The 27,773-nt window shown below is 37.0% G+C and overlaps 2 protein-coding genes across 3 annotated transcripts in view; one reads left to right on the top strand and one right to left on the bottom strand.

The window, feature by feature from the left end:
* The window catches only part of bcar3 (BCAR3 adaptor protein, NSP family member), an 85,186-nt gene extending 83,052 nt beyond the window's left edge, over positions 1-2,134 (bottom strand). The window contains exons 1-2 of the mRNA XM_059341630.1: positions 2,012-2,134; positions 887-1,188 (exon numbers count right to left, since the gene is read on the bottom strand). The gene's annotated coding sequence lies outside the window, so the exon portion shown is untranslated. The remainder of the gene's footprint in view (positions 1-886; positions 1,189-2,011) is intronic.
* Positions 2,135-3,591: 1,457 nt separating this feature from the next.
* On the top strand, positions 3,592-24,844 carry hps3 (HPS3 biogenesis of lysosomal organelles complex 2 subunit 1). 2 transcript variants are annotated; one of them, XM_059341831.1, is made up of 24 exons: positions 3,592-3,698; positions 5,376-5,501; positions 5,604-5,675; positions 6,827-6,920; positions 7,327-7,400; positions 7,946-8,158; positions 9,116-9,164; positions 9,346-9,428; positions 10,146-10,260; positions 11,090-11,243; positions 11,334-11,416; positions 12,589-12,763; positions 12,854-12,935; positions 13,742-13,899; positions 17,089-17,197; positions 17,516-17,790; positions 18,986-19,163; positions 19,269-19,502; positions 20,282-20,479; positions 21,369-21,572; positions 21,839-21,943; positions 23,142-23,348; positions 23,661-23,748; positions 24,510-24,844. In XM_059341831.1, the coding sequence occupies exons 2-24, from the start codon at positions 5,451-5,453 to the stop codon at positions 24,635-24,637; spliced, it is 3,129 nt and encodes a 1,042-aa protein (XP_059197814.1). In that variant the 5' UTR covers positions 3,592-3,698; positions 5,376-5,450; the 3' UTR covers positions 24,638-24,844. The 2 variants fall into 2 exon arrangements, with proteins under 2 accessions (XP_059197814.1, XP_059197813.1); XM_059341830.1 differs by having other exon boundaries at positions 11,087-11,243.
* Positions 24,845-27,773: the final 2,929 nt, after the last annotated feature.

Genomic DNA, 27,773 nt, shown 5'->3' with positions numbered 1-27,773 from the left:
CAAAAATGTTTTCAGGAGCTGCGAGCCGACATGTTTCTGCATCGTCTATAAAACATTTAAGATATGAAGAGAAATATTTGCAACCAGTCATCACTTGAATGGAATCTTATCATTTTATTTGTCTTAAAAAAATGTGGAAATCTTAACCAGTGGGGTGAAAAACATTACAGTACATTTGTTCAACATATTTGCATGCTTTTTTTTTTGTTTTAATAAAAACTTTAATGAGATTTTGTTTTTTTTTCTTTACACCAAATTGTTTCAGGAGCGTGCATGAAGACGATGCAAGGACCTACTTTAACTTGTATTTGAGATCAAATGATTGCAGCCTGGTGATAACAGCTCACAGATAGGAGATGGGAGCAGGAGAAGAGGAGGTATAATTTGCATGACTCAGCTCTGAGGTAAGGGCATTCCTCCAGGGAGCTGCCTGGCTTCTGCACAAACCGTAGCAGCTATGGAGAAGGTCCAATACGATTTAGGGGGTCCTCTAGCAGATTTCTTATCTGAATCTATTAAGGTGACAATGCAAGAATCACTGTAATGATTTAAGGGGCTCCACTGCACACAATTGATGTGTTCTTAATGCTGAATCATAACTGATGAGCTTTATGTTTTTTTGTTGAAGTTATAGAAGTACAACTTCTATAACTTCCACAAAAAACATAAAGCTGACCTAATTTCAAGAGGTCAGTGCAAAACTGCTTTAATTCATTTTCCCTTTCTCCATAAATACTTTTTGTCTGTCTTTTTTTGATGCAAACTCTGCACCAAATTGTGTCTAAGTTGCAAATGCATCGTGCAAACGGTTTTAAATGTTCCTAAGCATTGCAACAAACATTCAGAGATCATGTGCTGTCTATTATTTCAGTAATAAATGTCTTACCTTGCAGGAGTTGCAGAGCGACAGAGACTCGGAGGCGGTGCAGCGGACTGCAGCATGCATGCAGGCTGCTGCACACTTGCTGCTACTGGAGGATAAACTGCAGAGTTGATGTAGGAGCCCCTACAACGAGCAGCACTCACTGGCTACTGTGGAAGAATCCTCGTGGTTTTTTTTATTGTTTTTTTTTTTTTTAAATGCACGTCGTACCAGTGGCTGCAAAGTTTAAATCGGCGGATGACATCAAGTTGAGCTGCTGTCGACACCTCAGCTGAGGTCTGCAAGGAGCCACGACCGTGAAATACCTGACACAGAGAGAGAGAGAGAGAGAGAGAGAGAGAGAGAGAGAGAGAGAGAGAGAGAGAGAGAGATGCTGCCTTCACGTTCTGAGAGAAAACGTCACTCATTTAAACACTTGTGCAGGGTAATACAAATAAACCTGGCAGTTGACAAAGTGACAAGAAAAAGTAAATCAAGCAACAATTTATATTTTTAAGGGACATTTTTTTTCCTTCTTGATCCAAATTAAGTTGTTTTTCGTCTTTCTTGGTTGTGTCATTTTATATTTCTGAAACTGAATCGGTTTTATTGGCCAAAAATGTGTGCAATTGTGTGGAATTTGACTCGAGTTTTACAGGTATTTAAAACAGAAAAAAAGACAGTTAAACACAGAATAAACTGAGCGACAAGTTAAAGAAAAGATGAACACTATAAACAAACAAAAATGTACATAAACACAAATAGTGACGAAATTGTACTGTGTATTTATGGTGAGATTATCTGTTTACTGTTACTGTTTATCAGGGGGTTATTGTATTAGTTAAACTATATTTAAAAGGTGGTATTTTTTCCAGTTATTTTCGGTGAGATTTAAATATTATGGCGTTTGTGGGACTTAAATGCCTCATTGTCGACGCATTTGATGTGTTTTGATATTTTAAAAAGTTTCTTTACCCACCTAACAGCCAGCATTACACAGAACAAGCCAAATAAATTAAAGAAAAATAACCTACATTCAACCTAAATTACAAATAACTCCGTTAACGTTACGTTACTTTGCTTATTAACAGCATAAGTTGAGTAAGGTTCACTTACCACATTCAATTTTTTATACATTATCTAAATTACCTGGTTACCCATTCGACTGGTGAAACTATCAACTTCAGTACAGTCCTGATTACAAACACACACGTGTGTCACTCAGTGAGGAAGTTAATTCTCAAACACTTCCACCCTCACCAGAAGTTACCAAAATAAAAGGCCAAATACCAAAATACACAAAAACACTTCAATGTATGGAAACTGGAATATTTTAATCATGTGCATATTTGTACATGGAAATGTATTCCAGATTCCTCCTCTGCTAAAAATAAATAAATAATAATAAATAAAATGTTCCCACGCAAACATCATAACAGCTGCATGTGCAAATACATATGTATGTCTCTTAAATAGACTGTCTCTTATCATGACTTCTTTTTCTTTCTGTAAACTACTGCCCTCATGTGGTGGTTTTTGGTAACTGCGTCTGCTGATGTTGCAATTAAGCCTCTGTTGTCAATATAAAACTACAACATATACATTGCAGATTATGAATGTAATTTATTTTCCTTTTTCAGTGCATGTCAACATCTGCTGGAGCCTGAAATAAACCGTTGATGTGTCCGACTCAGGGCAGCGACGGTGGCCGGTGCGGATCTGGACAAAAACTCTTATATATTTGATCCACAAAATTAGATGTCCTTCAGTTGTTGTTTTAAAAACAAAACAAAAAATGTTTTCAAATGTAATTTCTTCAACTGTTTCAAAATAAAATAATTATTGAGTCTTAAACTATAAATAATAATACATGTACAGTACACATCATCCACTATAATAGAGAACTTTAGGGAAATTTGAGCTTGCATATTTTGCTCTTGATAACCACAAATGGTTATTTATTAATTAATTATTTTTTTCGTTTTTTTTTCCTGTTTGTTTATTAGTTCTAATAATATATAATATTTCTTCAACAGTTTTTGAGTAAATACAAATTATAGCCTAATTTATGGCCCAGTTTAACCAAGAAAATTATCCATTTTAGCTTCGATATTTTTGGCCAATTATATTGACAGTTGTTTAGTTATTAATTATATTTTTTTAAATTTAAACTGACCCTTTTGCAACAAGATAGAGACATGTTTTGTTTGTTTTTACATGAAACATGAAAAAAAATCAAAAATCCATTGTAATTACATATGGCAGCAATAGCCTTTTAAAATATATTATGTTATATATAATGTGTTATTTTATTCCCTTTTTTTTCTTTTTCTTAATACTCTGTCTGGTCTGGTTAATCTCTTTAGATAAGTGTTTTTGTTTTGTGTTTAACCTAAGTGAGGTTTCTTTATTATGCAACAACAGCAAAAAGGAGGAGACGAACTTCTTATTTCCTGTTCTACATTTAATATAATTTAATAATAATTGGATTTGACCGTTTATGGAAATTTTATTTAAAACCTTTTGCTCCAAAATAAATATTTTTAAAAGAACAATTCTGCGCCAAAGTGTTACACAGCCACAAATAAAGATAAAATAGAGCCAAATAAAGTCAAAATTGAAACTCTTTACAGACACAGCTCCACCCTTTAGAGTGTGACAGCTCAGTAGCCAATGAAAACGTCCAACTCAATACAAGCAGGAAAATGAGCCAATGAGAATCGAGAGTGGGCGGGCTCTGTGTTGTTGTGGTTCACTTCCTGCTTGGCAGCGTGAAATCAATAAACTGCAGCAGTGAAAGTCGCAAAAGAGGAGAAACGGAGGGTCAGACAGCAGGGTGAGCACTTTAATAATAATATATAAATCTTATCATACTTATAATACGTCAAACTTGAGTCTGTGTTGAGTTCAGTGTGGGTAAAGCGAAGGGGAAATGTGTTGAAGTGGATTTAAAGTGAACACACTCAGCTGCTCACAAGACTGCAGCAGCATGTGATATCGATTAGAGAAAAACACAGCAGCTCCTGTTTCACACTGTCAGAGTTCAAGGGAAGCTGAATCTAACATCTAACTGAGCGGTACAATCTGTACTCTAACAGTTTCAGTTTGATGTGTTGGTTTAAAAGTCCAAAACTTGAGTTAAACTCGGATATAATCAAGCTTTGTTATATTTTTTGGAGAATTATCTAAATATCAACAATTCAGTGATCATGTCTGAGATGACTAGTGGTGCTTTTAGAACAAACTGAGCTATACACCATAAAGTTTTGAGTGATTATGTGTTGGTTTATTTAATAAATAAACTGGTATATATTCTATGGAAGTCAATTTCAGCGAAATAAGGTGGAAAGTAGCCTTTTGATGGAGAAAAAGAGATCATGCAAGACATTTTAATGAAAAACTGCCACAAAAAATAAGCCTTTACTTATAAGAACGTTTGTTATTATGATGTGATACTATTTTTTTTACATACTAAGTCAGTCATTTGACATATTAAATTATTATTTTGAGATACATGTCATATTTTGAGCATGTATCTCTTTATTTTGTTCCACCTAGTAATTCTGTAATTCATTTCTGGTGACTTATTTATTGTTTTCAGAAAGTTTCTCAATATTTTTAGAAAATAATCCATTAATTTGAGATATTAAGTCGATACGTTGGCATACTAAGTCAATTATTTGAGGTATTATGTCATTGTTTTGAGTAAAATGTTCATAATTTTGCTATTATTTTGAGAATTTTTCATTATGTTCTGAAACTATTTTGTTAGATACTAAATCAGTAATTATAGATCATAATCTAATAATTTGAGATACTAATAATTATTTTAATTATTTTGCTATACTAAGTCATTATTTAGAGAGTTTCTCATTATCTTGTGAAACTATTTTGTTATAGTAATATGTAATAATCCATTAATTTGAGAAAAAGAATCCAATAATCTGACAATATTTGTAGTAATTATTTTTTATGTATTAGTCATTATTTTTGAGGAAGTTCATTGTAATGAGGTACTTACAGGACCTTTTTTCCACCTCATTTGCATTTGGGTTTCCATACATTTACAGTTCATTTTACTAAAAAAATTAAAACACAAACAATTTATCAGTTTATTGTAAGACAACTTTGCAGAATGAATGCAGATAGATCTCAAATACATCATGGCTGACAATTATTTTGTGTGTTTAATTTATGAAAATGTTCATTAAAAAGTAATATCAGCAGCTGAAACAAGAAAATATCTGTTTTTGCTTTTAAAATAGCTGCATAGTAATTTGCTGTTGACTAATTAATTAACTTACCAGCAGCTTCATATTAAATGCTAAATGGATGTTTTCACATTTCTTCTGTTATAAATTTGAAATATCTGAAAATCACATAAGCCTTTAACATGAAGCCTGACACTGAATGATGTTAGATACAGATATTAATATCTGTAAACTCTAATCACTGAGTATATTCAGCATTGGACTAATTTTCCCTTGAACCTTTCTGTTTTTAATGATGTCAGGTCCTGCTGGACGAGTCCTCCAACAACCAGACCAACAGACGGAGATTAAAGATCTGAATCCTCTGAAGAACCAACATGGTGCACGTTTACAACTGCCATCCGTTCTCCTCGCAGCAGATCGTCCAGGTAGGAGGAGAGGCTGAGACTGATGTGTTGTTGTTGTTGTTGTTGTTGTTGGTTTGTGTCTCTGTCAGTATTAACCCTTTCTAACCTTCCCTCTGGTCTCAGGTGGAGCAGGAGCCTGGCCTGGTCTGCTGTGGAGGAGGAGCTCTATTCGTGGTGGCGACTGGAGGCTGCAAGGTCTTGTCTTTTATACCATAGATGTCCTCTTTATGCATTTATTTATGCTAAAAAAATTAAAACCCTAACCTTATTAGACAAACGTTTGATACCTCATTAATAGCTCTTTAAGAGTTAATGTTTACCCCTTATTTTTTTATTTTTTTATTTTACCAGGAAGTCCCTTGAGATTGAAATCTCTTTTTCGAGGGAGACCTGGCCAAGATTGGTTGCCAGTTACAGATAACAATGACAGTGAGAATACATGGCAACATATAATAAAAACAGAAGAAAAGAATGACAGAATATACAATACACACATTATACATACAAGAAGGTACTGAATCCAACTCAGGTAAAACAAGTGCAATTTTCAGTTACATGGACCATTTAAAAACAACAGGAGCTAAGGCAAAGTGCTTTCCAGTTGGGGCCGATGGTGAGGATACTCCACTACGTCATTATTTTGCGGAAGTTTCTCATTATGCTGTGAAACATTTTTTTTAAGATACTAAATCAGTAGTATTAGTAGTATCAGAGTTAATAATCCAATAATTTGAGTCATTATTTTGAGATATTAAGTAAATAATTTGCCAATTATTTTGATATACTTATTTTGAGAAAGTTTGTTCTCATCAAAATAAATTAAAGACAAGCTGAAAACGTAAAAATATGAATATTCAATTTGAATTTGCATCCTGGGTTCCAAAAAAGTTGGGATGCTGTGAAAAACATAATTATATTTAAAAAATCCAAATCCTGTATGACATGCATTCAGTTGAATCTAGCACAAAGACAAGATATCCAATAGTTGTTTTTATAAAGTTATACATTCACTCTGAATGTGATGCATTTAACATTTTTACTCCCAGCTTTTTTTTGGAATGTGGGTTGTTAAACTGTCAGTGGTTGTGGTCCGGGAGGCAATCCCAGTCTCTTGCCATCCAACAGTTTATTATTAAACAAGTTTTTCAGAGAGCAGGTGCTGTCTGAGTGTCTCAAAGATAGAGTTCAGAGGAAGCATGTATAATGAGAATTAAAAAAGAAGCATGTGGAAGAGGAATGCCAGAATTTAAGGGAGTAGGAGATGAAGAGCAGCTTCCTTTCTTACCTGTTGGAGATGAAAAGTGTCTGCAGGATGCTGACTGCTGTGATGTGTTGACCTGAACCAGGTGGAGGCCTACAGTGTGGAGCAGGAGGGCTGCCCGTTCATCTGCCGCTTCGCTACCATGGGAACGGTGAAGAGCATCCAGCACAGCAGGACAGGTGAGACAGGATACAGATGTCTTTAATCTAAAGCTGATCTATAAATCCTGCAGCTCCAAGGAGTCAGCAACTCAAACATGTCTTTGTGCAGAATAACACAGTCATAATGACTGAAAGTAATTTAAAGAAAAAATGAATAAAATGCAATTTATATATAAACACTTTTCCAAGTGTCACAAATGTTTTTACAAACACAAAACTACACTAAAAAAAGTAAAATATTTCGTTTTCTCCACATATTGAAATAGTGTCACGTTTTCAGCCTCTCCTGTCCTCTCCTCTCTGTTCTGTATAAACAGATTTTCATTGATTATTTGACCGTTGGTCTCAGCAGACTCAATCATGGCTTCACAGTGTCTCTGAGGAGAAATAAAACCTTTCTGTGAACTTTTTATCTCACCTGCAGGAGATTACCTGGTGACCATTGAGGAGAAGAACAACGCCACCTACCTGAGAGCCTACACCAACTGGCGCCACCAGGTACACACTGTTTATATGTTGGTGCTTTAAAATGGAAAAAGAGCCATATATATTATCTGTATTTTTAAATAAATTATCTGTTAAATGACCTACACTTCTTTACTGTTATTTGACAGTAAGTGTTTGGAAACTTTTGCTGCCAGACATTTTACAATTTTGTTTTTACAACCTTTTTCTGTACAATATATATCTGAAGAATAACTTTTTTTTTTTTTTTTTTACTTTAATATTGTGGTGTCTGGCAACTTCTGCTTCAAGACTTTTTACAATTTACAGTTATTTTTTTTACATTTTTTTTTTTTTTACAATTGTTTTTTTTTTTATATATTTTTTATATATATTTTTTTTTACAGTGGTTTTTCTTTTTACATTTTTTAGATTTTTTAATATTTTTAGGTGGGTTTTTTTGTTTGTTTTGTTTTGTTTTTTACAGTGTTTTTTTTACAGTTTTATATCAATCCTTCCACCTGTGACACTCTCTGTGCGTCAGTATGAAGTTCTGTAGTTCATTTTTAATTTGTACTTTTCATGCTTATTTCTTCCAGGCGGAGGGGAAGGCCCGTGTCGGGGTGCGTCTGCTGGGCCACCTGCTGGGCGGGGCGTCGGTGCGGGGCGGCGTGCAGATGGAGATCATCGAGATCCCGCTGTCGGAGCGCCCCGTGGCCGTGGCGTGCTGCGCCGTCAGCGGAGACCTGCTGGTCGGCTGCCAGAACACTCTGGTGCTGTTTTCTCTGAGGAGACAGAACCAGCAGAGCCTGGTGAGGGTTCTCCTCCTCTGCTCTTAATGTCAAAACAGATTTATTTCATATGGTGTAACTCATGAGACAAGCTGCTGAGGAGAGACATAAAGAAGTGAGGGATCATTCCAAAGAGTAATTATGCAAACTTTCCTTCTATCACAGTTACAGTTTTCCATCACATCAAAATATTATTTTGTCTTTAAAACCACCAAAATGTAATCAAATATCAAGTTATTTAATATACAAAATTACAATATGCAAAATGTAAACAAAGAATACTAGACATACAGAAGAAAGTATAATAAAATAAGATATCTTAAAAGAGATCTTAAAAAATAAGTATTACAAAAATATATGAAGAACATAAACTGAGAATTTTATTTATTATTAAGACAATTGTATTTCAAACAAACAGGAATACGTATATACACAAATATTATTCAGTCATATATATCAGGAGAGTTAGTTTAAGGAGATAATTGTACATTTTTATTCATTTATTTTATTTTTATTTATTTACTCATTTAATTTTATTTCTTGATTATGCTGTTTGACATTGTTTATAATAATAATAATATCTTTATTCATTAAGTGCTTTTTTAAAAAGTTACAAAGGGCTTTATATTCAAATAAAGGTAATAAGAAAATAGTTAATAAATGATGTGATAAAATAATAAAGCAACAATAAAATCAATAGAAAGCAAGTTGAAAAATAGTGACTTTGAGGAAGATCCTGTGTCGTTACGAGCTTTTAAAGTGATCATTTAAATTGAAAAATACGTGTGATTTTAAAACCAGAGAGATGTGTTTTCTCCTGCAGCATTTTGAACCAGCTGAAGTTTATTGAAGTTGTGTGAAGTTAAAGTGCAGCGACATGTAAAGCATGTTTTGTCATAGTTTCCTTCTCTAAACAACATGAGTAAACTCTTATTTTACAGTAATTGTTGCAGTGACTTCATGTTTCTCTCTCTGCAGAATCAGAGTCAGCAGATCGTTCAGCAGCAGAGCTCCACTCAGAGTCAAGGTAACTCCACAACCTGTTCTAGTTTAATGTGTAAACTGGAGATAAGAGGAGTTAACACCCTAAAGAAGACATGAAAATCACAGAATTCCCACCATCGAAGTGCATTATGTATTAAAGAGTCAAAACAAAATGAGTTGAGGTGTTTCCTTCTCTGACTCGTCTTTCCTCTCTGTGTTTTCAGCTCAGAACTCCAGTTCAAACCAGAACTTCTTGGATTTTGAACGTTCCGTTATCCTGCATCTTCCCAAAATCAAGCCTAAACAGGTACGTGTTTTTCACTTTTGGAGGCTATAAAGAAGATAATAATCTAATAATAATAACTTTATTTATATAGCACCTTTTAAAAACAGCAGCTTACTAAGTGTATCGACAGAGAGCAGTTAATTACAAGGAGAATGATGCCATAAGGCTAAAAACAATTCTTACATTAAAAGAAAAACACAGAGAAGGGAACAATCATAAGACATTCTCAGATACATAGAATTAAAAGGTAAAAGGAGTAAAGAAGTAAAAAAGGAATAGTAAAGTTGATGTGGTGTATTTTTGTATTGAGGTCTGAGTTGTTTGTTTTGACTTGAGGAGGCTTTCATGTGGATTTTCCCAGTCCAGAACTCATTTTTCGGATTATTCCGGCACCACATGAATGCAGCTGAAATGAACTAAATTGGAAATTAATTAGCCCCGAGATTTTTTTCCAAAATGTTATGGCTTCTTGATTAATATCAGGCTACTAGTTTCTCTATAGTCCCGCATCAGTCCTATATTCAGATCGTGTTTTCAGCTCACTTTTGTTTTTCTGAAATCCTTCAAAAAAACTGATATATCTTTGTGATCAGTCGTGTGAACTGTGCCTAATAAACAGAGGGAAAATCCTTAATATGTATTCATAACTTCACAAACAGAAGACTCACATTCGCTCAATCTATTAAACTCATTTGTTGTTTGTCTCCTGGTGAAGTTAACCCCTCCTCTGTCCACCAGGTGGCGCTGTGTGGAGGCTTCGTGGCGGTGCAGGCGGAGCTCGAGGTCCTGGTGCTGAAGCTGGACGTGTCCTCTGAACCCATCACTCTGGAGGAATCATCAGAAACAAAGAAGAGTCAGTTTGTGTTTCCCTCTTTTAATTATTGAAGCCATCTCTGCAGGTTTATGTTTATCTTTACAGACTTTAAGGAATCACAGAGAAACCATCAGTGTATAACTTTTAGATTTATGAAAGGAAAATCAAATTAGACTCAAAGGAACAAGCCGTCACCTCTGCTGAATGACTCCAAAACTCATTTCATCATTATGATTTTTGTAAGGACCATGAGCCAGATATTAAACCTCTTTTCAGAATATGCTTGGGGGAAAAACACCTTTTTAACATATTTCATAGTTTTCATTCTGTAGCCTGTTGCATTAACTGTGTTTACCACAGAAATTGGGCTTATTTCAATTCATTTAGACTCATTTTCAGCTGATTTGGTTCCATGAAGCAAAATGAACTAAAAATTAGTCAAACTAACTCAAATAAGCCTGCCTTATTTGTCAGAATCATATTATAGAATGGGCCCCTGAAAAAGTCACCCATGGAGTCAGAACAGTATACCATTCATATCATATATATATATATATATATATATATATATATATATATATATATATATATATATGAAATATTGAGTATCTTAATTATGCATCAAGAGGTTTTAAAGAGGTGAAATTAGCCATCGAGACCATAATGCATAAAAAAATTTGACTTTCAAAGAGGACATTTCACTTCATCAAGCTTTTATTGTGAAGGGCCACACCACAGAACAATTTATGAATTGTGTGTGTGTCTGTGTGTCTGTGTGTGTCTGTGTGTGTCTGTGTGTCTGTGTGTGTGTGTGTGTGTCTGTGTGTCTGTGTGTGTGTGTGTGTGTGTGTGTGTGTGTGTGCAGTAGATCACCTGGAGGACCAGGTGGACTTCCTGATGCTCCCCAGACACCAGGAGCTTCTCGGGGATCGAGCCAAAGACTGTGACATCCCCGTGAACATCGAGAAGACCGGACTGGAGGACAGCACAGGACAATACACTCTGTCCTACGTTCTCTTCAGGTGTGTGTGTGTGTGTGTGTGTGTGTGTGTGTGTGTGTGTGTGTGGTGTGTGTGTGTGTGTGTTTAACTTGTGTCTCTTCTGTCTCTCAGGCGTTTTACTCCAGACTTCTTCCAGGGCTGCAGCGTGGAGGAGACTCAGCTCCACTCCCTGCAGCTCTACCCGCTCTTCACCAGTCAGTACAACAACAACAACAACAACACACACACACACACACACACACGTCAGAAGTCCAGATAACAGTCCAACTACAGAACTGATCTGCTCCTGGTGAAACTTCTCTGGAGACGGACAAACAAGAATTAAACCCGAGTTGATCTTCAGAGTTTCAACTAAAAATGTAACATTTTGCACCAGTTTTACATCACTGTGCAAAAGGCAGGTGAGAAAAAAATGCTGTAAAATAAGAATGCTTTCAAAAATAGAAGTGTGTTGCAAAGTGAGTGAAAAGAAGAACAATCTAAATCAAATCAATATTTATGTGACCACCCTTTGCTTTCAAACCAGCATCAGTTCTTCTTCTCACCTCCCTTAGACTTCTTCTCAGCACTGTATATGAAACAAATCCTCCCTCCATCTTTCTGGTGGATCTCTCATTATTTTTCTAAAAAATTTCTCCCCAGATACAAAGGCATCACACTGCCATACATTTGCTACACTCTGAAACTGAAATCACTCTTAATATCACCCTCAAAACAAGTTCAAGATGGTTCTGACTCTCTTAAATAAACTCTAAAAACTTTTAATACCTTTAGCATTTTATGTTATTACACTTTCTGGTTTGCATGTTATCATATAGTTTCTTCAGTTCTGCAATTTTAACATTTTATGTGTATATTATTGATGATTAACACACTTGTGAAAGAGTTGTTACAGGAATCAGGGTTATTTCTCGACTTCTTCTCTGTTTATATCAATAGATCAGCAAACAGAAAAGTTTCCATCAAACCATTTTTCTAATAAGAAAGTTAGGAAAAGTGACAAAGTTACTTGCAGTTTCTCTTGTTTTATTTAAGGCACTACTGCACTGGATCCCCTTTCCCCCTTTTTTAGGCTACGTCCCCTTCTTTTATACAGTTTATGGGTTTGATTTATAAATCACAATCTATGTTCAGCGAAGTCCTGGCAGAAGAGTTGAAAAATAGTTACTTTGTATTGGAAATAGGTTGAATTTTGTCATATTTTCACTGGTTAAACATGATTTTTGGTACACCATAACAGAGAAAAATATCCATCTACACAAAGTTATAACTGCAACATTGTAACATAACTACTCATTCTCATTGACCTTTACGGTTTTTTTTCTTGGTCACTCGTTCTTTGTGCTTCTGTCTTTTCTCCGTGCAGGAAACCAGTCGGGGTCTGTAGAAGAACCGGCGTGTGTGTTCTGCTTCTTCTCGCTGCCCACGGCTGGGTACCTGTACAGCCTGCAGGGCGGCGTGGAGCTGCTCTCAGCCTATCAGTACCCAGAGAAAGTCCTGAAGGCCGTGCTGACCGACCACCTGCTGCACGTTATCACCAAGTCAGTTAACACCAAACTGTTTACCACAGAATATGTTTACTGCTCTAGTCTGAACGTTCCTGTGTGTGTTGATTTGTGTGTGTGTGACAGGAGCGCTCTGCAGTGTTTCACAGTGCGTTGTGCAGCAGTCGCCGCTCGGATCGACGACCCGTACATCGACACCACCATGAAGGTACGAACCAAACTGGAAGCCTTTACTTGTGCACTGTAAAAAAATCAAAAAAAATGTTAAACAAACTGTAAAGAGTCTGCCAGCAAAGTTGTCAAACACACATGTTCTAGTGCTACTGTACCTTAACTAGCCTTTATATCAATATGCATTTTTTTCTCTTTCATTATAAAACAGTGTGTAAGTGTTGGGACTAGATTGACTACACTGTAAGAAAAAAACTTAAAGAAAACAGCAAAAAGCTTGGCAGAAAAGGTCAAACACTTACTATCAAATAACAGTAAACAACTGTAATTTATTTTACCCATAATTTCATAATACAGATAATAGACAGTTTATATATATTTAAATGTAGAATGACAAACTTTTTTTATTTAACTTAAATATGACTAAGTATTAGTCAAAAAAAAGTTGCCTTAATTTCACATTCAGCAACATGATGTGTATTTTTTAAATATTTTTACATAGAATTCACTGTATTTTTAACGTTCAAGACCATTATACAATAGAAGCATACAGCAAAAAAAACTTTAATGTCCCATGATATTAATTTACAGATTTCATTGTCATGGTTTTATGGTTAATATGTATAATAAATAATTATAAATAATTCACCTTTTTAAAAGCATTTGCACTTAATTTAGAAAAAACAAGAAAAATCTTGTAAAATAATACAGTAAATTTCCGGGGAAAAAAAAAAAGCCTGAATAATACAGTACATTTCTGGAAAATGTTTTTCTGTGTGCGTGTGTGTGTGTGTGTGTGTGTGTGCGTGCGTGCGTGTGTGTGCATGTGTGGTGTGTGTGCAGGCCTGTCCCCCCTGCAGCTTGGAGGTGTGTGCTCTCAGGATGCAGCTGTTCATCGGGCTGCGCTCGGTGTGTGTGTACGGTCGTCATGTGATCCTGCTGTCCACGGCCGACGCGGAGGCGCCGGAGGACGGAGAGCGCAGCACACAGCGCCGAGGCCTGTGAGTCACACACACACACACTTTGTTTCATTTAAACAGCCTCATCGGGTGTGTGTGTGTGTGTGTGTGTGTGTGTGTGTGTGTGTGTGTGTGTGTGTGTGTGTGTGTGTGTGTGTGTGTGTGTGTGGAGCTGCATTATAAACCTGTCCACTGTGTGTATGTTATTATTTTAGCGAGTTGAAAGATCACACCTTGCTGACGGGTATTTTCCTGGCGGTGGGAATCGATCCCGCTACCACGCCGGCTCTGGAGAGCCTTCTGTCACGCCCCTTCCTGTAAGACAAGCCCCCCCCCCCCCCCACCACAGTCACTAGTAGGCCGAGCTGCAACGACGAGAAAACCTCCAATATTCACCAATCCTCGTATCAGATTCCCTTAAAAATCTGTTTCATCCTTAATGTCACAGAACAAAAAGTGTTTTCTCTCTCAGCCTCCATTGATGCACCTTTCTTTTTTTTTTTGTGAAACCAGTATTCCCTAGCAGGGCTGGGTTTAGAAAAATCGATTCTTAGATTTAAAATCAATATAAAAATTAATTTTTCGATATGTGTTTGTGTAATGGATAATACTGAGTTAAAGCAACCCCTGGCTGGGAGCTGCTCAACTGAAACCTGTAAAACTTAAAGGCAGATGTCTGGAACAAATCTCTGAATACTATTCCTAATGTATGCATTAATATTTTTAATAATGAAGAGGGGTCCTTGTACAATTTACAGCATTAAGTCTCTAAAAATAATTTTTCATGTATAAAAAAAAAAATGTTATTGTAACTGAAATATATGCAATTGGATCGAATCGTAAATTGAATCGAAACAGGACCTTGTGAATCGGAATTGGATTGATTAAAAACAGCCCTGTTCCTGAGCTTAGAAACCCGACAAATCAGCTGAGCTCATATATAAATCCAGTAACTCTCCTATTCAGATTATTCTCAAGATCAAATTGTCAAACTTGGCACAATGATCTAATATTAATCAAGATTATATTACTACACTGCCTATTTCTAGCCTGGAATGTTTTAAACAAACATATTTTTCTGTACTATTTGACATCAGAGTCTTGAAAATGGACCTGGGATCATATCTGACATCAGTGCTACTTCAGATACCACCGGAGAGATAAAACTGACAAACATACCACACAGTTACTACAATTATCGGTTACGTTTTTCAAATGTATCCTGGACAAGCCCCCACATATGTAACATCCCCGATTTGGTAAAGGGATCAGGGAGTAACCATTGATGTTAAAACCACACAATCATGCTCAGTGTAAGAATTTTAAATGTTGTCCACAACCCACAAAGCAAGATCTTTACTTTTTGATGATATTAGGCCGCATCCATGAGCTGTAAATGCATTTTTTTCTCTCCAGATGACCATAATAAACCCTGAAAACAGTGCGGGATTTCTGCCAGTTGTTGACTGATGATCTGATTTTCTTGGTGCTTTTGCAGCTCGGTCTCAAAGTGACATCACTTCCTGTTTTAGTTCCTAAACCAACTGAACCGTAACCCCCCCATCCCCACCCCTCTAACGGCCCCTCCAGTGTCTGTGACGTTTTCCTCACAAACTAATTATCTTAATAATTTTACCCAACCAAACAACCCAGCTTTTAGGGAGAGGTTCCTGGTTCCTTCTAAACCAAAACCATGTTTCGTTTTTAGAATATATTCCTAGATATTCTCCTAGATTAGATAATCTAATAAGGTGCATTCTCCAGTTATAGTGTCAATAATTGCATGTACAGAGCTGTATTTTAAGTAAGAAAGTTTTGCACCAGCACAATTGCACAAAAACACACAGAAATGCCTGATGCGTGAGCCACAGCAGCCCCAGGTTCACTAACAGGTGACTAACTGTTTGCTGCTTCATGTTTAATGTAGAAATATGTTTTAGTGTTAGGCAGTTGATGTCCTGGGGCAGATGTGGCTCAGGAGGCAGAGCAGGTTGTTTTTTGCTCATGAAGTTCACAAAGAAATCTCCTCCCATCCACACGTCAACGTGTCCCTGAGACTGAACCCGGCTGCTCCACTGCTGAGGAGGTTAAATGCAGATTGCGGTTTGATAGTAGATAAATTGTTCTTGTACAGTAAGGTCATACTGAGAGTGAAAAGTATGTGATTTAAAACAAGGTAATAATTCGAAAACCTGCAAAACAGGAACAAAAGAAACAACGGTTCTTGTTGACATTTCTTGGAGTTAAAGTCAAGATAATCTTTACCCCTCTGAACACCAACACGCTGTTTCAAGTCATTTTTTGCTTTTTCTACATTTTCCTCTCTGTGTCCTTGTATTTCACTGCAATATATAAATCTCTATAAATCTATAAGTCATGCAGCTCTATGGAATCAGCACAATTATGGATAGAAGTGGGAACAACTCAAACATGTCTTTGTGCAGAATAACACAGTTAGAATGAGAAAAAAAATCACAACTTGAATTTCTCCATTACATGTGTAAACAGCCTCTCCTGTCCTCTCCTCTCTGCTCTGTGTAAACAGCCTCTCCTGTCCTCTCCTCTCTGCTCTGTGTAAACAGCCTCTCCTGTCCTCTCCTCTCTGCTCTGTGTAAACAGATTTTCAGTTAGTAGTTAGTGCATACACTTTATTTTAAATGACACATGTAGAATATAGAGATTCTGACACAAATATCAACATTTTAAGACAAGTTTTGGTCACTTTTTCTAACGGAAACTTTCATAACCTATCATCCGTTCAAGGACAGTTTGAATTTTGAGAATGATGCCTGTTTTTACAGTTTCTTTCTATAATTAACTGTGTATTTCTGGCGATCTTTTAAAGTAAACACACGTGTGGTCGGTAGCGTAGTGGATTACGCAGGCGCCCCATGTGTAGAGGCTACAGTCCTCGCTGCAGCTGGCCCCGGTTCGAGTCCCGCATCGGACGGCCCTTTACTGCATGTCATTCCCCTCTCTCTGTTTCCTGTCTCTCTTCAACTATCCTGTCCATTAAAGGCATGAAAAAGCCCAAAAAAATACATAAAAAAAAAAAAAAAAAGTAATCACACGTTTCAGTTGTTCAGAGGGTTAAAGCTGCTGAAGGCAAATTAACGCATCTAAAATTTTCCTTGACTTTTTGTGTAGACATCAACAGTCTGCAGATTCTGATATGAGACCAACATCACCTCTGTATAATAAGACTGGTAACTCTTTTGTCTCTGACCTCAGGAGCAGGAAGTGGACGATCTCTTCTCCCAAAGAAAGCAGCTCAGCAGGACACGGCTGGAACCTTTACGTGGTCGACACGGTTTCACCACTCACTCTGTACCAGGAGATGGTAACACACACACAGACACAGACAAACACACAGACACACACACACAAACACACACACAGACACACACGCACACAAAGACGCACAGAAACACACAGAAACAGACAAACGCACAGACACACACACACACACATAGACACAGACACACACAAAGATGCACAGAAACACACAGACACACACACACACACACACACGCACACTCACGCACACACACAGACACACACAAAGATGCACAGACAAACACAGACACACACCACACATCTTTTTTTATAGAAAAAGCAAATTCACATATATGTGTGTGTGTGTGTGTGTGTGTGTCAGGTCGAGTACAGTCAGCGGTATGCGGAGACCAACCCTCAGGCTCAGAGTCTCCGTCACCTCCTCAGTGAGGCTCACCTCCTCCTCCGCGCCTCCTTACTGAGAACCTCGGAGCAGCAGAGAGACATGGAGGGCGTCCCCACAGCGTCCCTGCAGCCGGAGGGCGTCCCCGCAGCGTCCCTGCAGCTGGAGACGGACGCTGAGACACAGACGGACAGTCAGGAGCTGGAGGACGCTCTGAGGGAGAACTGTGCACAGCTGGGAGACTGTTTCAGCAGGTAATCAATCTACAACACTGTATTTGTACAACACTTTATACAAGTAGAAGTAAAATACACCACAAAGTTCCTCCCATCCACATTATTATAATTAATACAGAATTTAACCCTTTGGACTCTGTATATAAACTAAAAAAATTTACCATGTCATGTTGGTATCATTTTTTCAGCACAACCTGACACCCTGACTCACTGGATCAACATTTTGAACCTAACACTTTTATGCCATGACAACTTTTGCAACCTATGATATGTTTAAGGACTGTTTGAAAGTTCAAATTCTGACGATAATGCCTGTTTTTATAGTTTCTTTCTACGATAAACTGTGTATCTTTGTTGACTTTGTAAAGAAAAACAAGCATTTCAGGTGTTCAGAGGCTGACGTCATTAAGAAGTCATGTGATCTGATCACGCTGGAGTGATTGTTGACAATAGTTTTTTTTTTCTTTTATGCAAATGGAAGCCGTGTTGTGCTTTTCTTTGTGTAAAAATAGACTTTTCTTCAATGTTTGCAATAAATAATTATTAAACATACTGTAGTATCTTAGAGGAAAAGCATGGTTAAATACTTTTAATGCTCTCTGAACCGTAATTTATGTTTTCTTTTTAAAAAATCGCAGCTCCAGAGTTTATAATAGAAAGAAACTGTAAAAACAGGTTTCATCATATAAATTTGTACTTTCCGACAGTCCTCGAACAGATCATACAGTCATGGTAAAAATTATTAGACCACTTTTTCCCCCAATTTCTTGGTAGTTGGTTTTCTTGATAATAACCAAAATCATTATCAAGAAAACCTTGTGAAATGTCTAGATGTCTGCTCTTAAATTAAACTCTTATGAGCTATTTATGATGTTATCAGTATATTTGTCCAAACAAATGTACCTTTAGTTGTACCAGGCATTAAAAATGAACAATTAAGTGAAGAAAACAAGGGTGGTCTAATAATTTCATGACTGTAGGTTACAAAAGGTTTAGTTAGAAAAAGTAACTAAAATGAAGCATAAACATTGTCATAGATGTCAGAATCACTTTATTCTACATGTCAAGAACAGACAAAATAGCCCAAAACTCCAAAGTTTGAGGTTAACAGTGATATAAAGTAGAGAAAAGCAGAGAATAATCACATTTCAGAGGCAAGAATGATTTTCATTTATGGACTAAAAGATATTTTGATTGTTTCCTGCTGTGTCAGGGCGAGTCAGAAGGACTGCCACCTGGCTCTGCCCTACTACAGGATGTCCGGCCTGTCCGTCACAGAGATCATCGCCAGGAACCGCCCCCTCCCCAGCAGCCCTCACAGCTACGGCTTCGGCTTCCTGTTCTACCTGAAACATCACCTGCTGGAGGAGACGGAGCAGATTCTCACTCAGGTGAACACTTCTTCTCTGCACTAACCCTAACTTAGATATTCTGAGCAAAATTTTAATGTTAATAAACCAAAGAAAGAGGAGAATTCAATGACTATCTCCCTGCAGGAGGCGGCTGATGAGGTCATCAACATTTTCAGCCAATCAGAGCCCTCTCAGCTGGTGAGTGTGTGTGCGAGCCCGTCCATGATCAACATCAGCCCGGCTCAGACGCTGAGGATCCTCCAACATCTGGAGGACTCTGCTGGAGTGTCGGTTCCCTTGACGATCACCATGGCAACCATGATGCTGCGCCTGGACGACCTGCCGCAGTACACACAGCTGATGGAGCGCCATGCAGAGGTGTGTGTGTGTCTGTACATGTGTCTATGTTTTTCTGTATCTGTGTGTGTTTGTGTATGTGTGCATGTGTTTCTGTTTCTATTTTTGTGTGTGTGTTTGTATGTGTTTTTCTGTATCTGTGTGTGTGTGTGTGTGTGTGTGTGTGCGTGCGTGTGCGTGTGTTTCTGTTTCTCCAAGCCACTCAGAAGGTCAATCTTGGTGTCAAAATCTACATTTCCGGGTCAAGGAATCCTTTAAAGCTATTGAGAATATTACTAGATTATTATTTGATTAAATAGATTTGATTAGATAGATGTTAATTTTGGCTATGTATTAACGTAATTTCCAACTCAGTTCCTAAGCGGTCGGACATATATTTATACATAGGTTATATACAGTGCATGTATTCTGAAAAATGAACATAGTATTTGATCAAAAAATCATCTAGTGATATTCTCAATAGCTTTAAATTATTCCTTGACCCAGAAAATGTAGATTTTGACGCCAAGATTGATCTTCTTGTTGAAATGGTAGAAACAGTTTGTCTAAACAATCATTCAGATCTTATTTCCTGTATGTGATAAAGCTTAAGGATGCTGTACATGTATCTATTTTCAATGCTTCTTTGTGGGCTTCACAAAACAACTCTTAACTGTTGTGTTCAGAGACAATCTGGTTGGATTCTTTTACAATATGAGTTATTCCTGCACTTTATGGGTGAGTGATTGAGAACCTGTTGAGAACCAGAGAAACCAGATAACTGTGTGTGTGTGTGTGTGTGTGTGTGTGTGTGTGTGTAGATGCTGCTGGTGTACGGGTTCATCGAGGAGTCGAGGCTGCTGCTGCACGGTGGAGGAGGAGGTCAGCACGCCAACATCCGGCCCACAGCGCTGAGTCGGCAGCTGGCCAAGTCCCAGCCGGGGCTGCTGGTGGCCGCCATGGTGGCTCTGCACGAGAACAACAAGGTTCAGCTGGAGCAGGCCGACCACATCTTCAAGGTGTGTGTTTAAAACAAAGTCTTAATTTCATTCCTACATTAATATCTATCATTAATATCTAATTATCTCATCTCGTATTGATTTCTGTAAGTCACTTTTCTCCTCACTAAGTATGTCAAACAAACGCTCCCACATCACCCCTGCCCTGGAGTCTCTTACTGGCTCCCTGTTGCATACAGGATTCAGTTTGAAATTCTTACTCTCACATATAGAGCATTGCATGTTCAGGCTCCCCTTTATGTTGTTGAACTACTTCACCCATATCTGTCAGCTCGGTGTCTTAGGTCAAACACACGACATCTTCTGTCTGTTCCACGTTCCCGTCTGAAAACACGTGGTGATTGATCATTTGAATATGTGGCACCCACACTTTGGAGCTCTCTGCCTCTCCCCATACGATCTGCTATTTCTGTGGACTCTTTCAAAAATCACCTTAAGACCAGATATCTTTTTAGACAGATAAAGACATGACCACCATGCATTGTACATATTCTTTTATAATTTTTATGTTTTATTGTGTTTTAATTGTCTTATGTTCCCCTATATTATGTCTTTCTTTTTATGTTCTGTAAAGCACTTTGTGATTTTATCTTTGAAAAGTGCTATATGAATAAACTTTACTTACTTACTTACTTACTTACTTACTTACTTACTTATTTACTTACTTACTTATTTACTTACTTACATACTTATTTACTTACTTACTTATTTACTTACTTACTTACTTACTTACTTACTTACTTACTTACTTACTTACTTATTTACCTACTTATTTACTTACTTACTTATTTACTTACTTACTTACTTACTTATTTACTTACTTATTTACTTACTGACTTACTTACTGACTTACTTACTTACATACATATATTTGCTTGTGTGTTTCCAGGAGCTGGGCTGTGAGAAATGCTTGCAGGTGGATTTCTGGGAGGCGATGCTGATGGCGTCCTCACAGGAAGCCGTCATCCAGGAGCTCCTGTTCCGCCTGGCGTCCGTCTACATCGACCGGCTGACCAACGGCGCCTCAGACACACACACCAATGAACCACACACACTTTCAAGACGCAGGTCGCTGAAGAGCGCCGACGATCTGGTAGTTTAACCCTTGAAAAAATTGCAAAAAATCCACAGTTTATCGTAGAAAGAAACAGGCATCATTGTCAGAGTTTGAGCTTTCCGACTGTCCTTTTACAGATCACAGCTTTCTGTTAAAAAAAGTGACCAAAAACTAAAATAGTGATATTTCTTATTTTCTGTTGTTGATGTCTGACCACCACCTCAATCTACCACTAATTATGTATATCCATGAGTATCCATGTGAATGTCTGTCTTTTTTCTCTGTCTGTCTGTCTGTCTCAGATAAACTCGTGCTCTCATTACGGCACTCTGTTCCCGTGGCTCTCTGTCCTGAATCCAGCTCACACTACCAGCTCCCAGCACCAGGAGGCGCTCTACAAACTGCAGGTGATGAGTGCATTAATTAAAAAAGTCACACAAATTAACCCTTGTGCATCACTCAAGACTTGTTTGGCTTTTGAACATTTGGGGACATAAAAAAGTTACACATTGTGCGGTTTTAAAGGCAGATATTAATCTTTTTAGAATTTATTTTTTTGGGTCACACTTTAATAGTTACAAAACAAATTAAACATAGAAAAACATGCAAATTCATAGAAAATCTGGAGTGGTGGGGTTACTTTGACATGGCACCTCAGCATTTCTAAATCTCTGGATGAATATCTTCTTTATTTTTGCTCCAAAAATCAGTGTTTGCTTAAATCATCTTTTAAAAGTTACATCATCTTCTTTTTTTCATCAAGAACACGGGTAATTTGCTTAATGTTTGTTTCTTCTTTTGTGACATCAAACACAATTTTAATCTTACGTATAAAGTGTTTTTAAAGGCAGATATCAATGATTTTAGACTAGTCAGCAATTATCAAAAAGGAAACAATTAATAATTACAACAATTTGATGGTTTTTTAGACCATCATCAGATAAACTCAGGGGCTGATAAATAAATGAAAACATATATATGTTTTTTTAAGAATAGTTTAAAAAAAATAAAATATGGAAAAAAAAATAGAAATTTATTAATTTTTGTATCCAACAATTAAATAAAAGGTGAATTTATACAAACAATTTTTTTCTTTTTTTTTTTCATTTATATTTTATATATATATATATATATATATATATAAGAGTTGTCACATTTTTGTTTTTTCAGTTTTTGTTTGGCCACAGTTCGACTGACAATGAGGGTTAGGGTTATAATTTTTTTTCAGATTTATTTTTTAACTTTTTTTTTCTACCATTACAATGAGAATTAAACAACAAAGTGCCCTTACATTTTCAGCGACAACAAAAAAAACTTCAATAAAGGGATAAAATTCAATAAAAATAAAATAAATAACAATACAATAAGGGATCAAATTAAAAATAAATAAATAATAATAATAATAATAATTGAAATAAATTCAAAAAAACAGCCACCATCTATGAAACAAAAACACAAGAAAAAAATAATTTTTAAAAACTTGCCCATGACCATCACTTCATCTTCAAACTAAATCTCCAGCTCCTCCTCTCTCTGTATTTATTTAATCTTTAAAAAGTTACATGATCTCTCTAATCCACTCTTCTCCTGTGTCTCCTGTCCCAGTCCCTGCTGTGCGGCCCGTCCCTGTCCGTCGGCTCCGTCGTGCCCCTGATGGAGCGTCTGTCGGAGGAAACGCTGTGGGGCTTCAGCCTGCACCTGCTCTGCTCCACCAGGAGGGGGCAGTACGAGCGCAGCATCGAGAAGCTGCTGGACCGCTGTCCTCAGGCCATCATCGCCTACGCCAACCACCAGCTGCAGGACACACACACGGTCAGTGCTCCGCAGGGGGAGCTTTTTTAAGAGCCATCTTAGGAATCTTATTAATTTTGCTAATTTGGCTTTTACTTGAACCATTTTTAAATATTATTCTGCTCATGCATCTTAGTGTTACAACATCTTCCCTTTTATTTTTTTTTGTTTATTTATTTATTTGCTACTATTTATTAGTTTAATATATATATATATATATATATATATATATCATGCTCTACTTTTTAATAATTTATATTTAGGGTTATTGATAGCTCTGTCTCTCTGTGTCCACCCAGAGATGATTTGAAGTTTTCTGTCTGGTCTCTGCAGGTTTTGTGGTGGCAGAAGCTGCTGCCGGAGCTTTGCAGCAGGACGAGAGCTGCTGCAGACAACAGCATCCTGCTGGCTGCTCTCAAAGGTATTTATACACAGATTGCATGATGAAAAAAAAACCGTATAATTCTGCCCTTTACAGAGAATTGGGGCTTATGTTCAGTGGATTTTCAAGTCAACACCTGGTACAACTAAAGGTACATTTGTTTGGACGTATATAATGATAACAACAAAAATAGCTCATAATAGCTTGATTTAAGAGCTGATATCTAGACAATCTAGATCTAGATAATCTTTTATTATGCACTTTTTAACAGTTCACTATAGTTTCAGCTATAGTTTTCGGTTTTGTGTTTTGTTTTGTTTTTTAACCTCAAGAACAGATAATTGTCAAAAAATCCCACATTTAGACACCAAGACCTTTAGAAAAGGTTTTTCAGAAAGGTAGTATGTCAGCTCTTGTGTTGTGTTGCCGCTCATTGTGAATCTAGTGTGTCAGCCATCCATCCTCTGAATGCTCTAGGTCTCTAGTTTGTGGTTGTAAAGTTTCATGAGGCTGTGATTATCCTAGAGGTCACAGCAGCTCATTTTATACAGTGAGCTCAAGTTTCACTCACTAACATCACACATGAAGAACATTGGGCTCATTGAATCCACAAGAGTCTCAGACCCGATTTATGCAGATCACAGACTGTTTAGGGACCGCAGGATGCACAAAGATTGATATTAATATTTATATACAATTAGATACAATAAATGTCAGACAAATACAACAGAGGATGAGCAGCAGAGTGCAAACATTTCCATAAAAAAGTTTCACTAATTTTTACATTTTGATGTCAACAGAGACGCTGGTCGTGGTTGCCATGGAGACGAGCCCCACAGAGTTCCTGGAGCTGATCCCCGACGACGGCACCGCCTCATACTTCCTGCCTCACCTGCTGACCTGCAGCCAGAGACACCTGCTGGCCTGAAACCAACACTGAGAGGTCTTCATCCAGACGGAAGATTTAACCCTCTGAACCCTCCTGCCAGGTTTCAAACGTGTGTTTTCTTCAAAAGATCGCCAAAAAATACACCGTTTATTGTAGAAAACAGGCATTATTGTCGGAATTTGAACTTTATGACAGTCCATAAACATTTCCATTATAAAACGCAACCAGAACGAAGCTTAAAATGTTGATATTTGTGTCAGGATCTCTTTATTCTACATGTGTAATTTAAAATAAAGTGTTTGCACTAACCAGATCCTGTTAAAACATTAAATTCTGCTCCTCAGAGAAACTGTGAAGATATGATTGATTCTGCTGAGACCAACGGTCACGTGACAAATATTCACTGAAAATCTGTTTACACAGAGCAGAGAGGAGAGGACAGGAGAAGCTGGAAACATGACAATACTTCAATATTAACAATATGTGGAGACCTAATTTATTATTTTCCAATATTTCCTGACACTTGTGGGTACTTGGTAAAGTGTTTATATATAAATTCCATTTCATTCCAATTTTTAAAAATAATTTATCGAATACATTTTTCTGATTTCTGTCATTCTAACTGTGTTATTCTGCACAAAGACATGTTTGAGTTGTTCCCACTTCTAGCCATGATTGTGCTGATTCCATAGAGCTGCAGGAATTTATAAAGATTGTATATATTACAGTGAAATACAAGGACACAGAGAGGAAAATGTAAAAATAGCAAAAAACACCCTGAAACGTGTCGTTTATGCTGTGATCAAAACTTTGTTTGCTCTCAGACAATCATGCTCAGTTTTTTTATGTTACTTGAATACTTTTTGAATATTAAAGGAATTATTTCACCCACAAAATGATAATTTTTATATCATGTGTTACCTGAAGTTCCTGAAGAAAACAAGAAAACTATGACAGTGAAAGTATTGTTCTCCAACCCACATAACTTTTGAATCTGCTGCCAGTGTTGAGTGAATCTCTGTCAGGTGAGATTTGATCTTGGAACGCGGAAAACAATGTCCTGGTTCTCCCACGCAGCGAGCAACATATATTTTATCTGAGCTGCAATTTACAGTCAACCAAAACTTGCTGCTTCCTTTAAATGTTTTAAAAAAAATGTCTCAACATTTTTTGGAATCGAGTCAGTAGCTGAAGAAGTAGATAACATTTCATCCTTCGGTTCATCACAAACATTCAGAATCAGCTCATCTGGAGTCTGAAGAGTCACTAAAGCTGTCGCACAAATGTATCAGAGCGAAAAGTAAAAATTTTATCTCTGAGATGTACCGGAGCACAAGTGTAAAACTGCACAGAAGGTAATAATAATAATTATAATAATAATAAAAATAATAAATGTACGTATTACAAATTGCTTTACATAATTAAATTAATAAAAATAAATTAAAATGAATATAGTTAATAAAATAAAATTAATTAAATCAATTCAAATATAAATATAGATAAAATCAACAAGGTAGATAAAATTAAATTATTAAAATGAATATATTAAATAGATTAAAATATATTGAATCAATTAAAATAATTCAGACGGATAAAATCATCAGGGCAGATAAAAATAAAATTGATAAGATCAAATAAGCAGAAATATAAACAGTATTGATTAAAAAAACTTTCCCAATAGTTTTCACAAAAAGACTCAAATAAAGTATCTCAAATTTGTACTGAAGTAAAGACACATTCTCTCACTGATTCTTCAGTAACTTAATGAACCATGAACTTAATAAACATAAACCAGCCGAGGCTTCAGAGGCAGAAACTGATAGGATATGATTTATCTTTCCGAAAAACAAAACAATCAGGTGAAAGGAAGCAGGAAGAAGTTGTGAGCAGCAATAAAAAACTTTTGTCTGACTGGTTTTGGCAGTTCAGATAAAATATGTTTTGGATTAAATCCAAAGTTTCCAGTCAGAGGTAGAGCTGTAGAGACAAACAATGACACTGAGGGGTCAAAGGTCAAAGGTCACATGTATCCAGTGTGAATCTGAATCTTTTAACTCTTTGGAGTTTTGGTCTATTTTGTCTGTTTCTGACCCTTTTATTCTGCCTGTATTTGATAATGATAATTTCAATGTTATAACGTTATAATGTTATAACAATCACAGCATGCTAATGTAGCATCTGATCATAGCATGCTAACGTTAGCTGGCGAGCAATAGCACGCTAACGTTAACGCCTGATCAATGTTAAATTATCATTATCTTGAAATAACGTGATAATATCAAGCGTGTCCAGATGTGTGCATCACTTTTAAGTGTCCTCTGGAAACACTTCTGTTGTGTTGTGGTCTTTGCAGCGCTTTCTAAATGCTGTTTTCTGTTTGCTTGTGTTTTGTGTATTTGCGTGTGTTTTCTTAAGTTGCAGTGCTGTTGTTCATGATAAACGTTCTTAAATTGCTGGGTTTTTTTTGCACTTTTTCACAAAGTGGTGCCACACTGCATGTGAACAACTTCTCCTGAAGTGAAGCTTTAAATAGTTGCAGGTTTGAGTTGCATTTACATTTAGTCATTTAGCAGACGCTTTTATCCAAAGCGACCTACAGGAAAAAAGGGGAACAATGAAGGTATAGTGCGATGAGAGTGCAGCAGTAAGGTCTAGTGAGGATTCTTTAAGGAGCAGAGTTGTGGTGTGGTGCTAGGAGAGAAGGTCCTCTCTGAAGAGCTGGGTCTTCAGGAGGTTTTTAAAGGTAGAGAGGGACGCCCCTGCTCTGGTTGGAACTGGTAGTGTGTTCCACCAGCGGGGGACAAGAAACACAAAGAGTCTGGATTGTTGTGAGGTAGCGTAGGCCTGAATCAGGGCGTTCAGGTAGGTAGGAGCAGTACCGGAGACAACTTTGTAGGCCAGCATTAGAGATTTTAATTTGATGCGGGCTGCAACAGGTAGCCAGTGGAGCTCAATGAGAAGCGGTGTGACATGTGACCTTTTAGGCTGGTTGTAGACCAGGCGCGCTGCCGCGTTCTGGATCATCTGAAGTGGTTTTATTGTGCAGGCTGGCAGGCCTGTCAGGAGGGCATTACAGTAGTCAAGTTTTGAGATGACAACAGCTTGTGTCAAGAGTTGAGTGGCATGTTGAGTTAGGTAAGGTCTGTTTTTTCTGATGTTGTAAAGTGCAAAGCGG

Source organism: Centropristis striata, chromosome 9 (assembly GCF_030273125.1).
Source record: "Centropristis striata isolate RG_2023a ecotype Rhode Island chromosome 9, C.striata_1.0, whole genome shotgun sequence".
NCBI classification, from domain to species: domain Eukaryota; kingdom Metazoa; phylum Chordata; class Actinopteri; order Perciformes; family Serranidae; genus Centropristis; species Centropristis striata.
The sequence above is the reverse complement of the archived record's forward strand: the minus strand, read 5'-3'. Positions and strand labels throughout refer to the sequence as shown.

Coding starts and splice junctions, on each gene's coding strand:
- hps3 (XM_059341830.1), top strand. CDS start 5,451: ATGGTGCACGTTTACAACTGCCATCCGTTCTCCTCGCAGCAGATCGTC. Junction 5,502..5,603: donor CCTCGCAGCAGATCGTCCAG/GTAGGAGGAGAG, acceptor CTCTGGTCTCAG/GTGGAGCAGGAGCCTGGCCT. Junction 19,164..19,268: donor CGGAGCAGATTCTCACTCAG/GTGAACACTTCT, acceptor ATCTCCCTGCAG/GAGGCGGCTGATGAGGTCAT.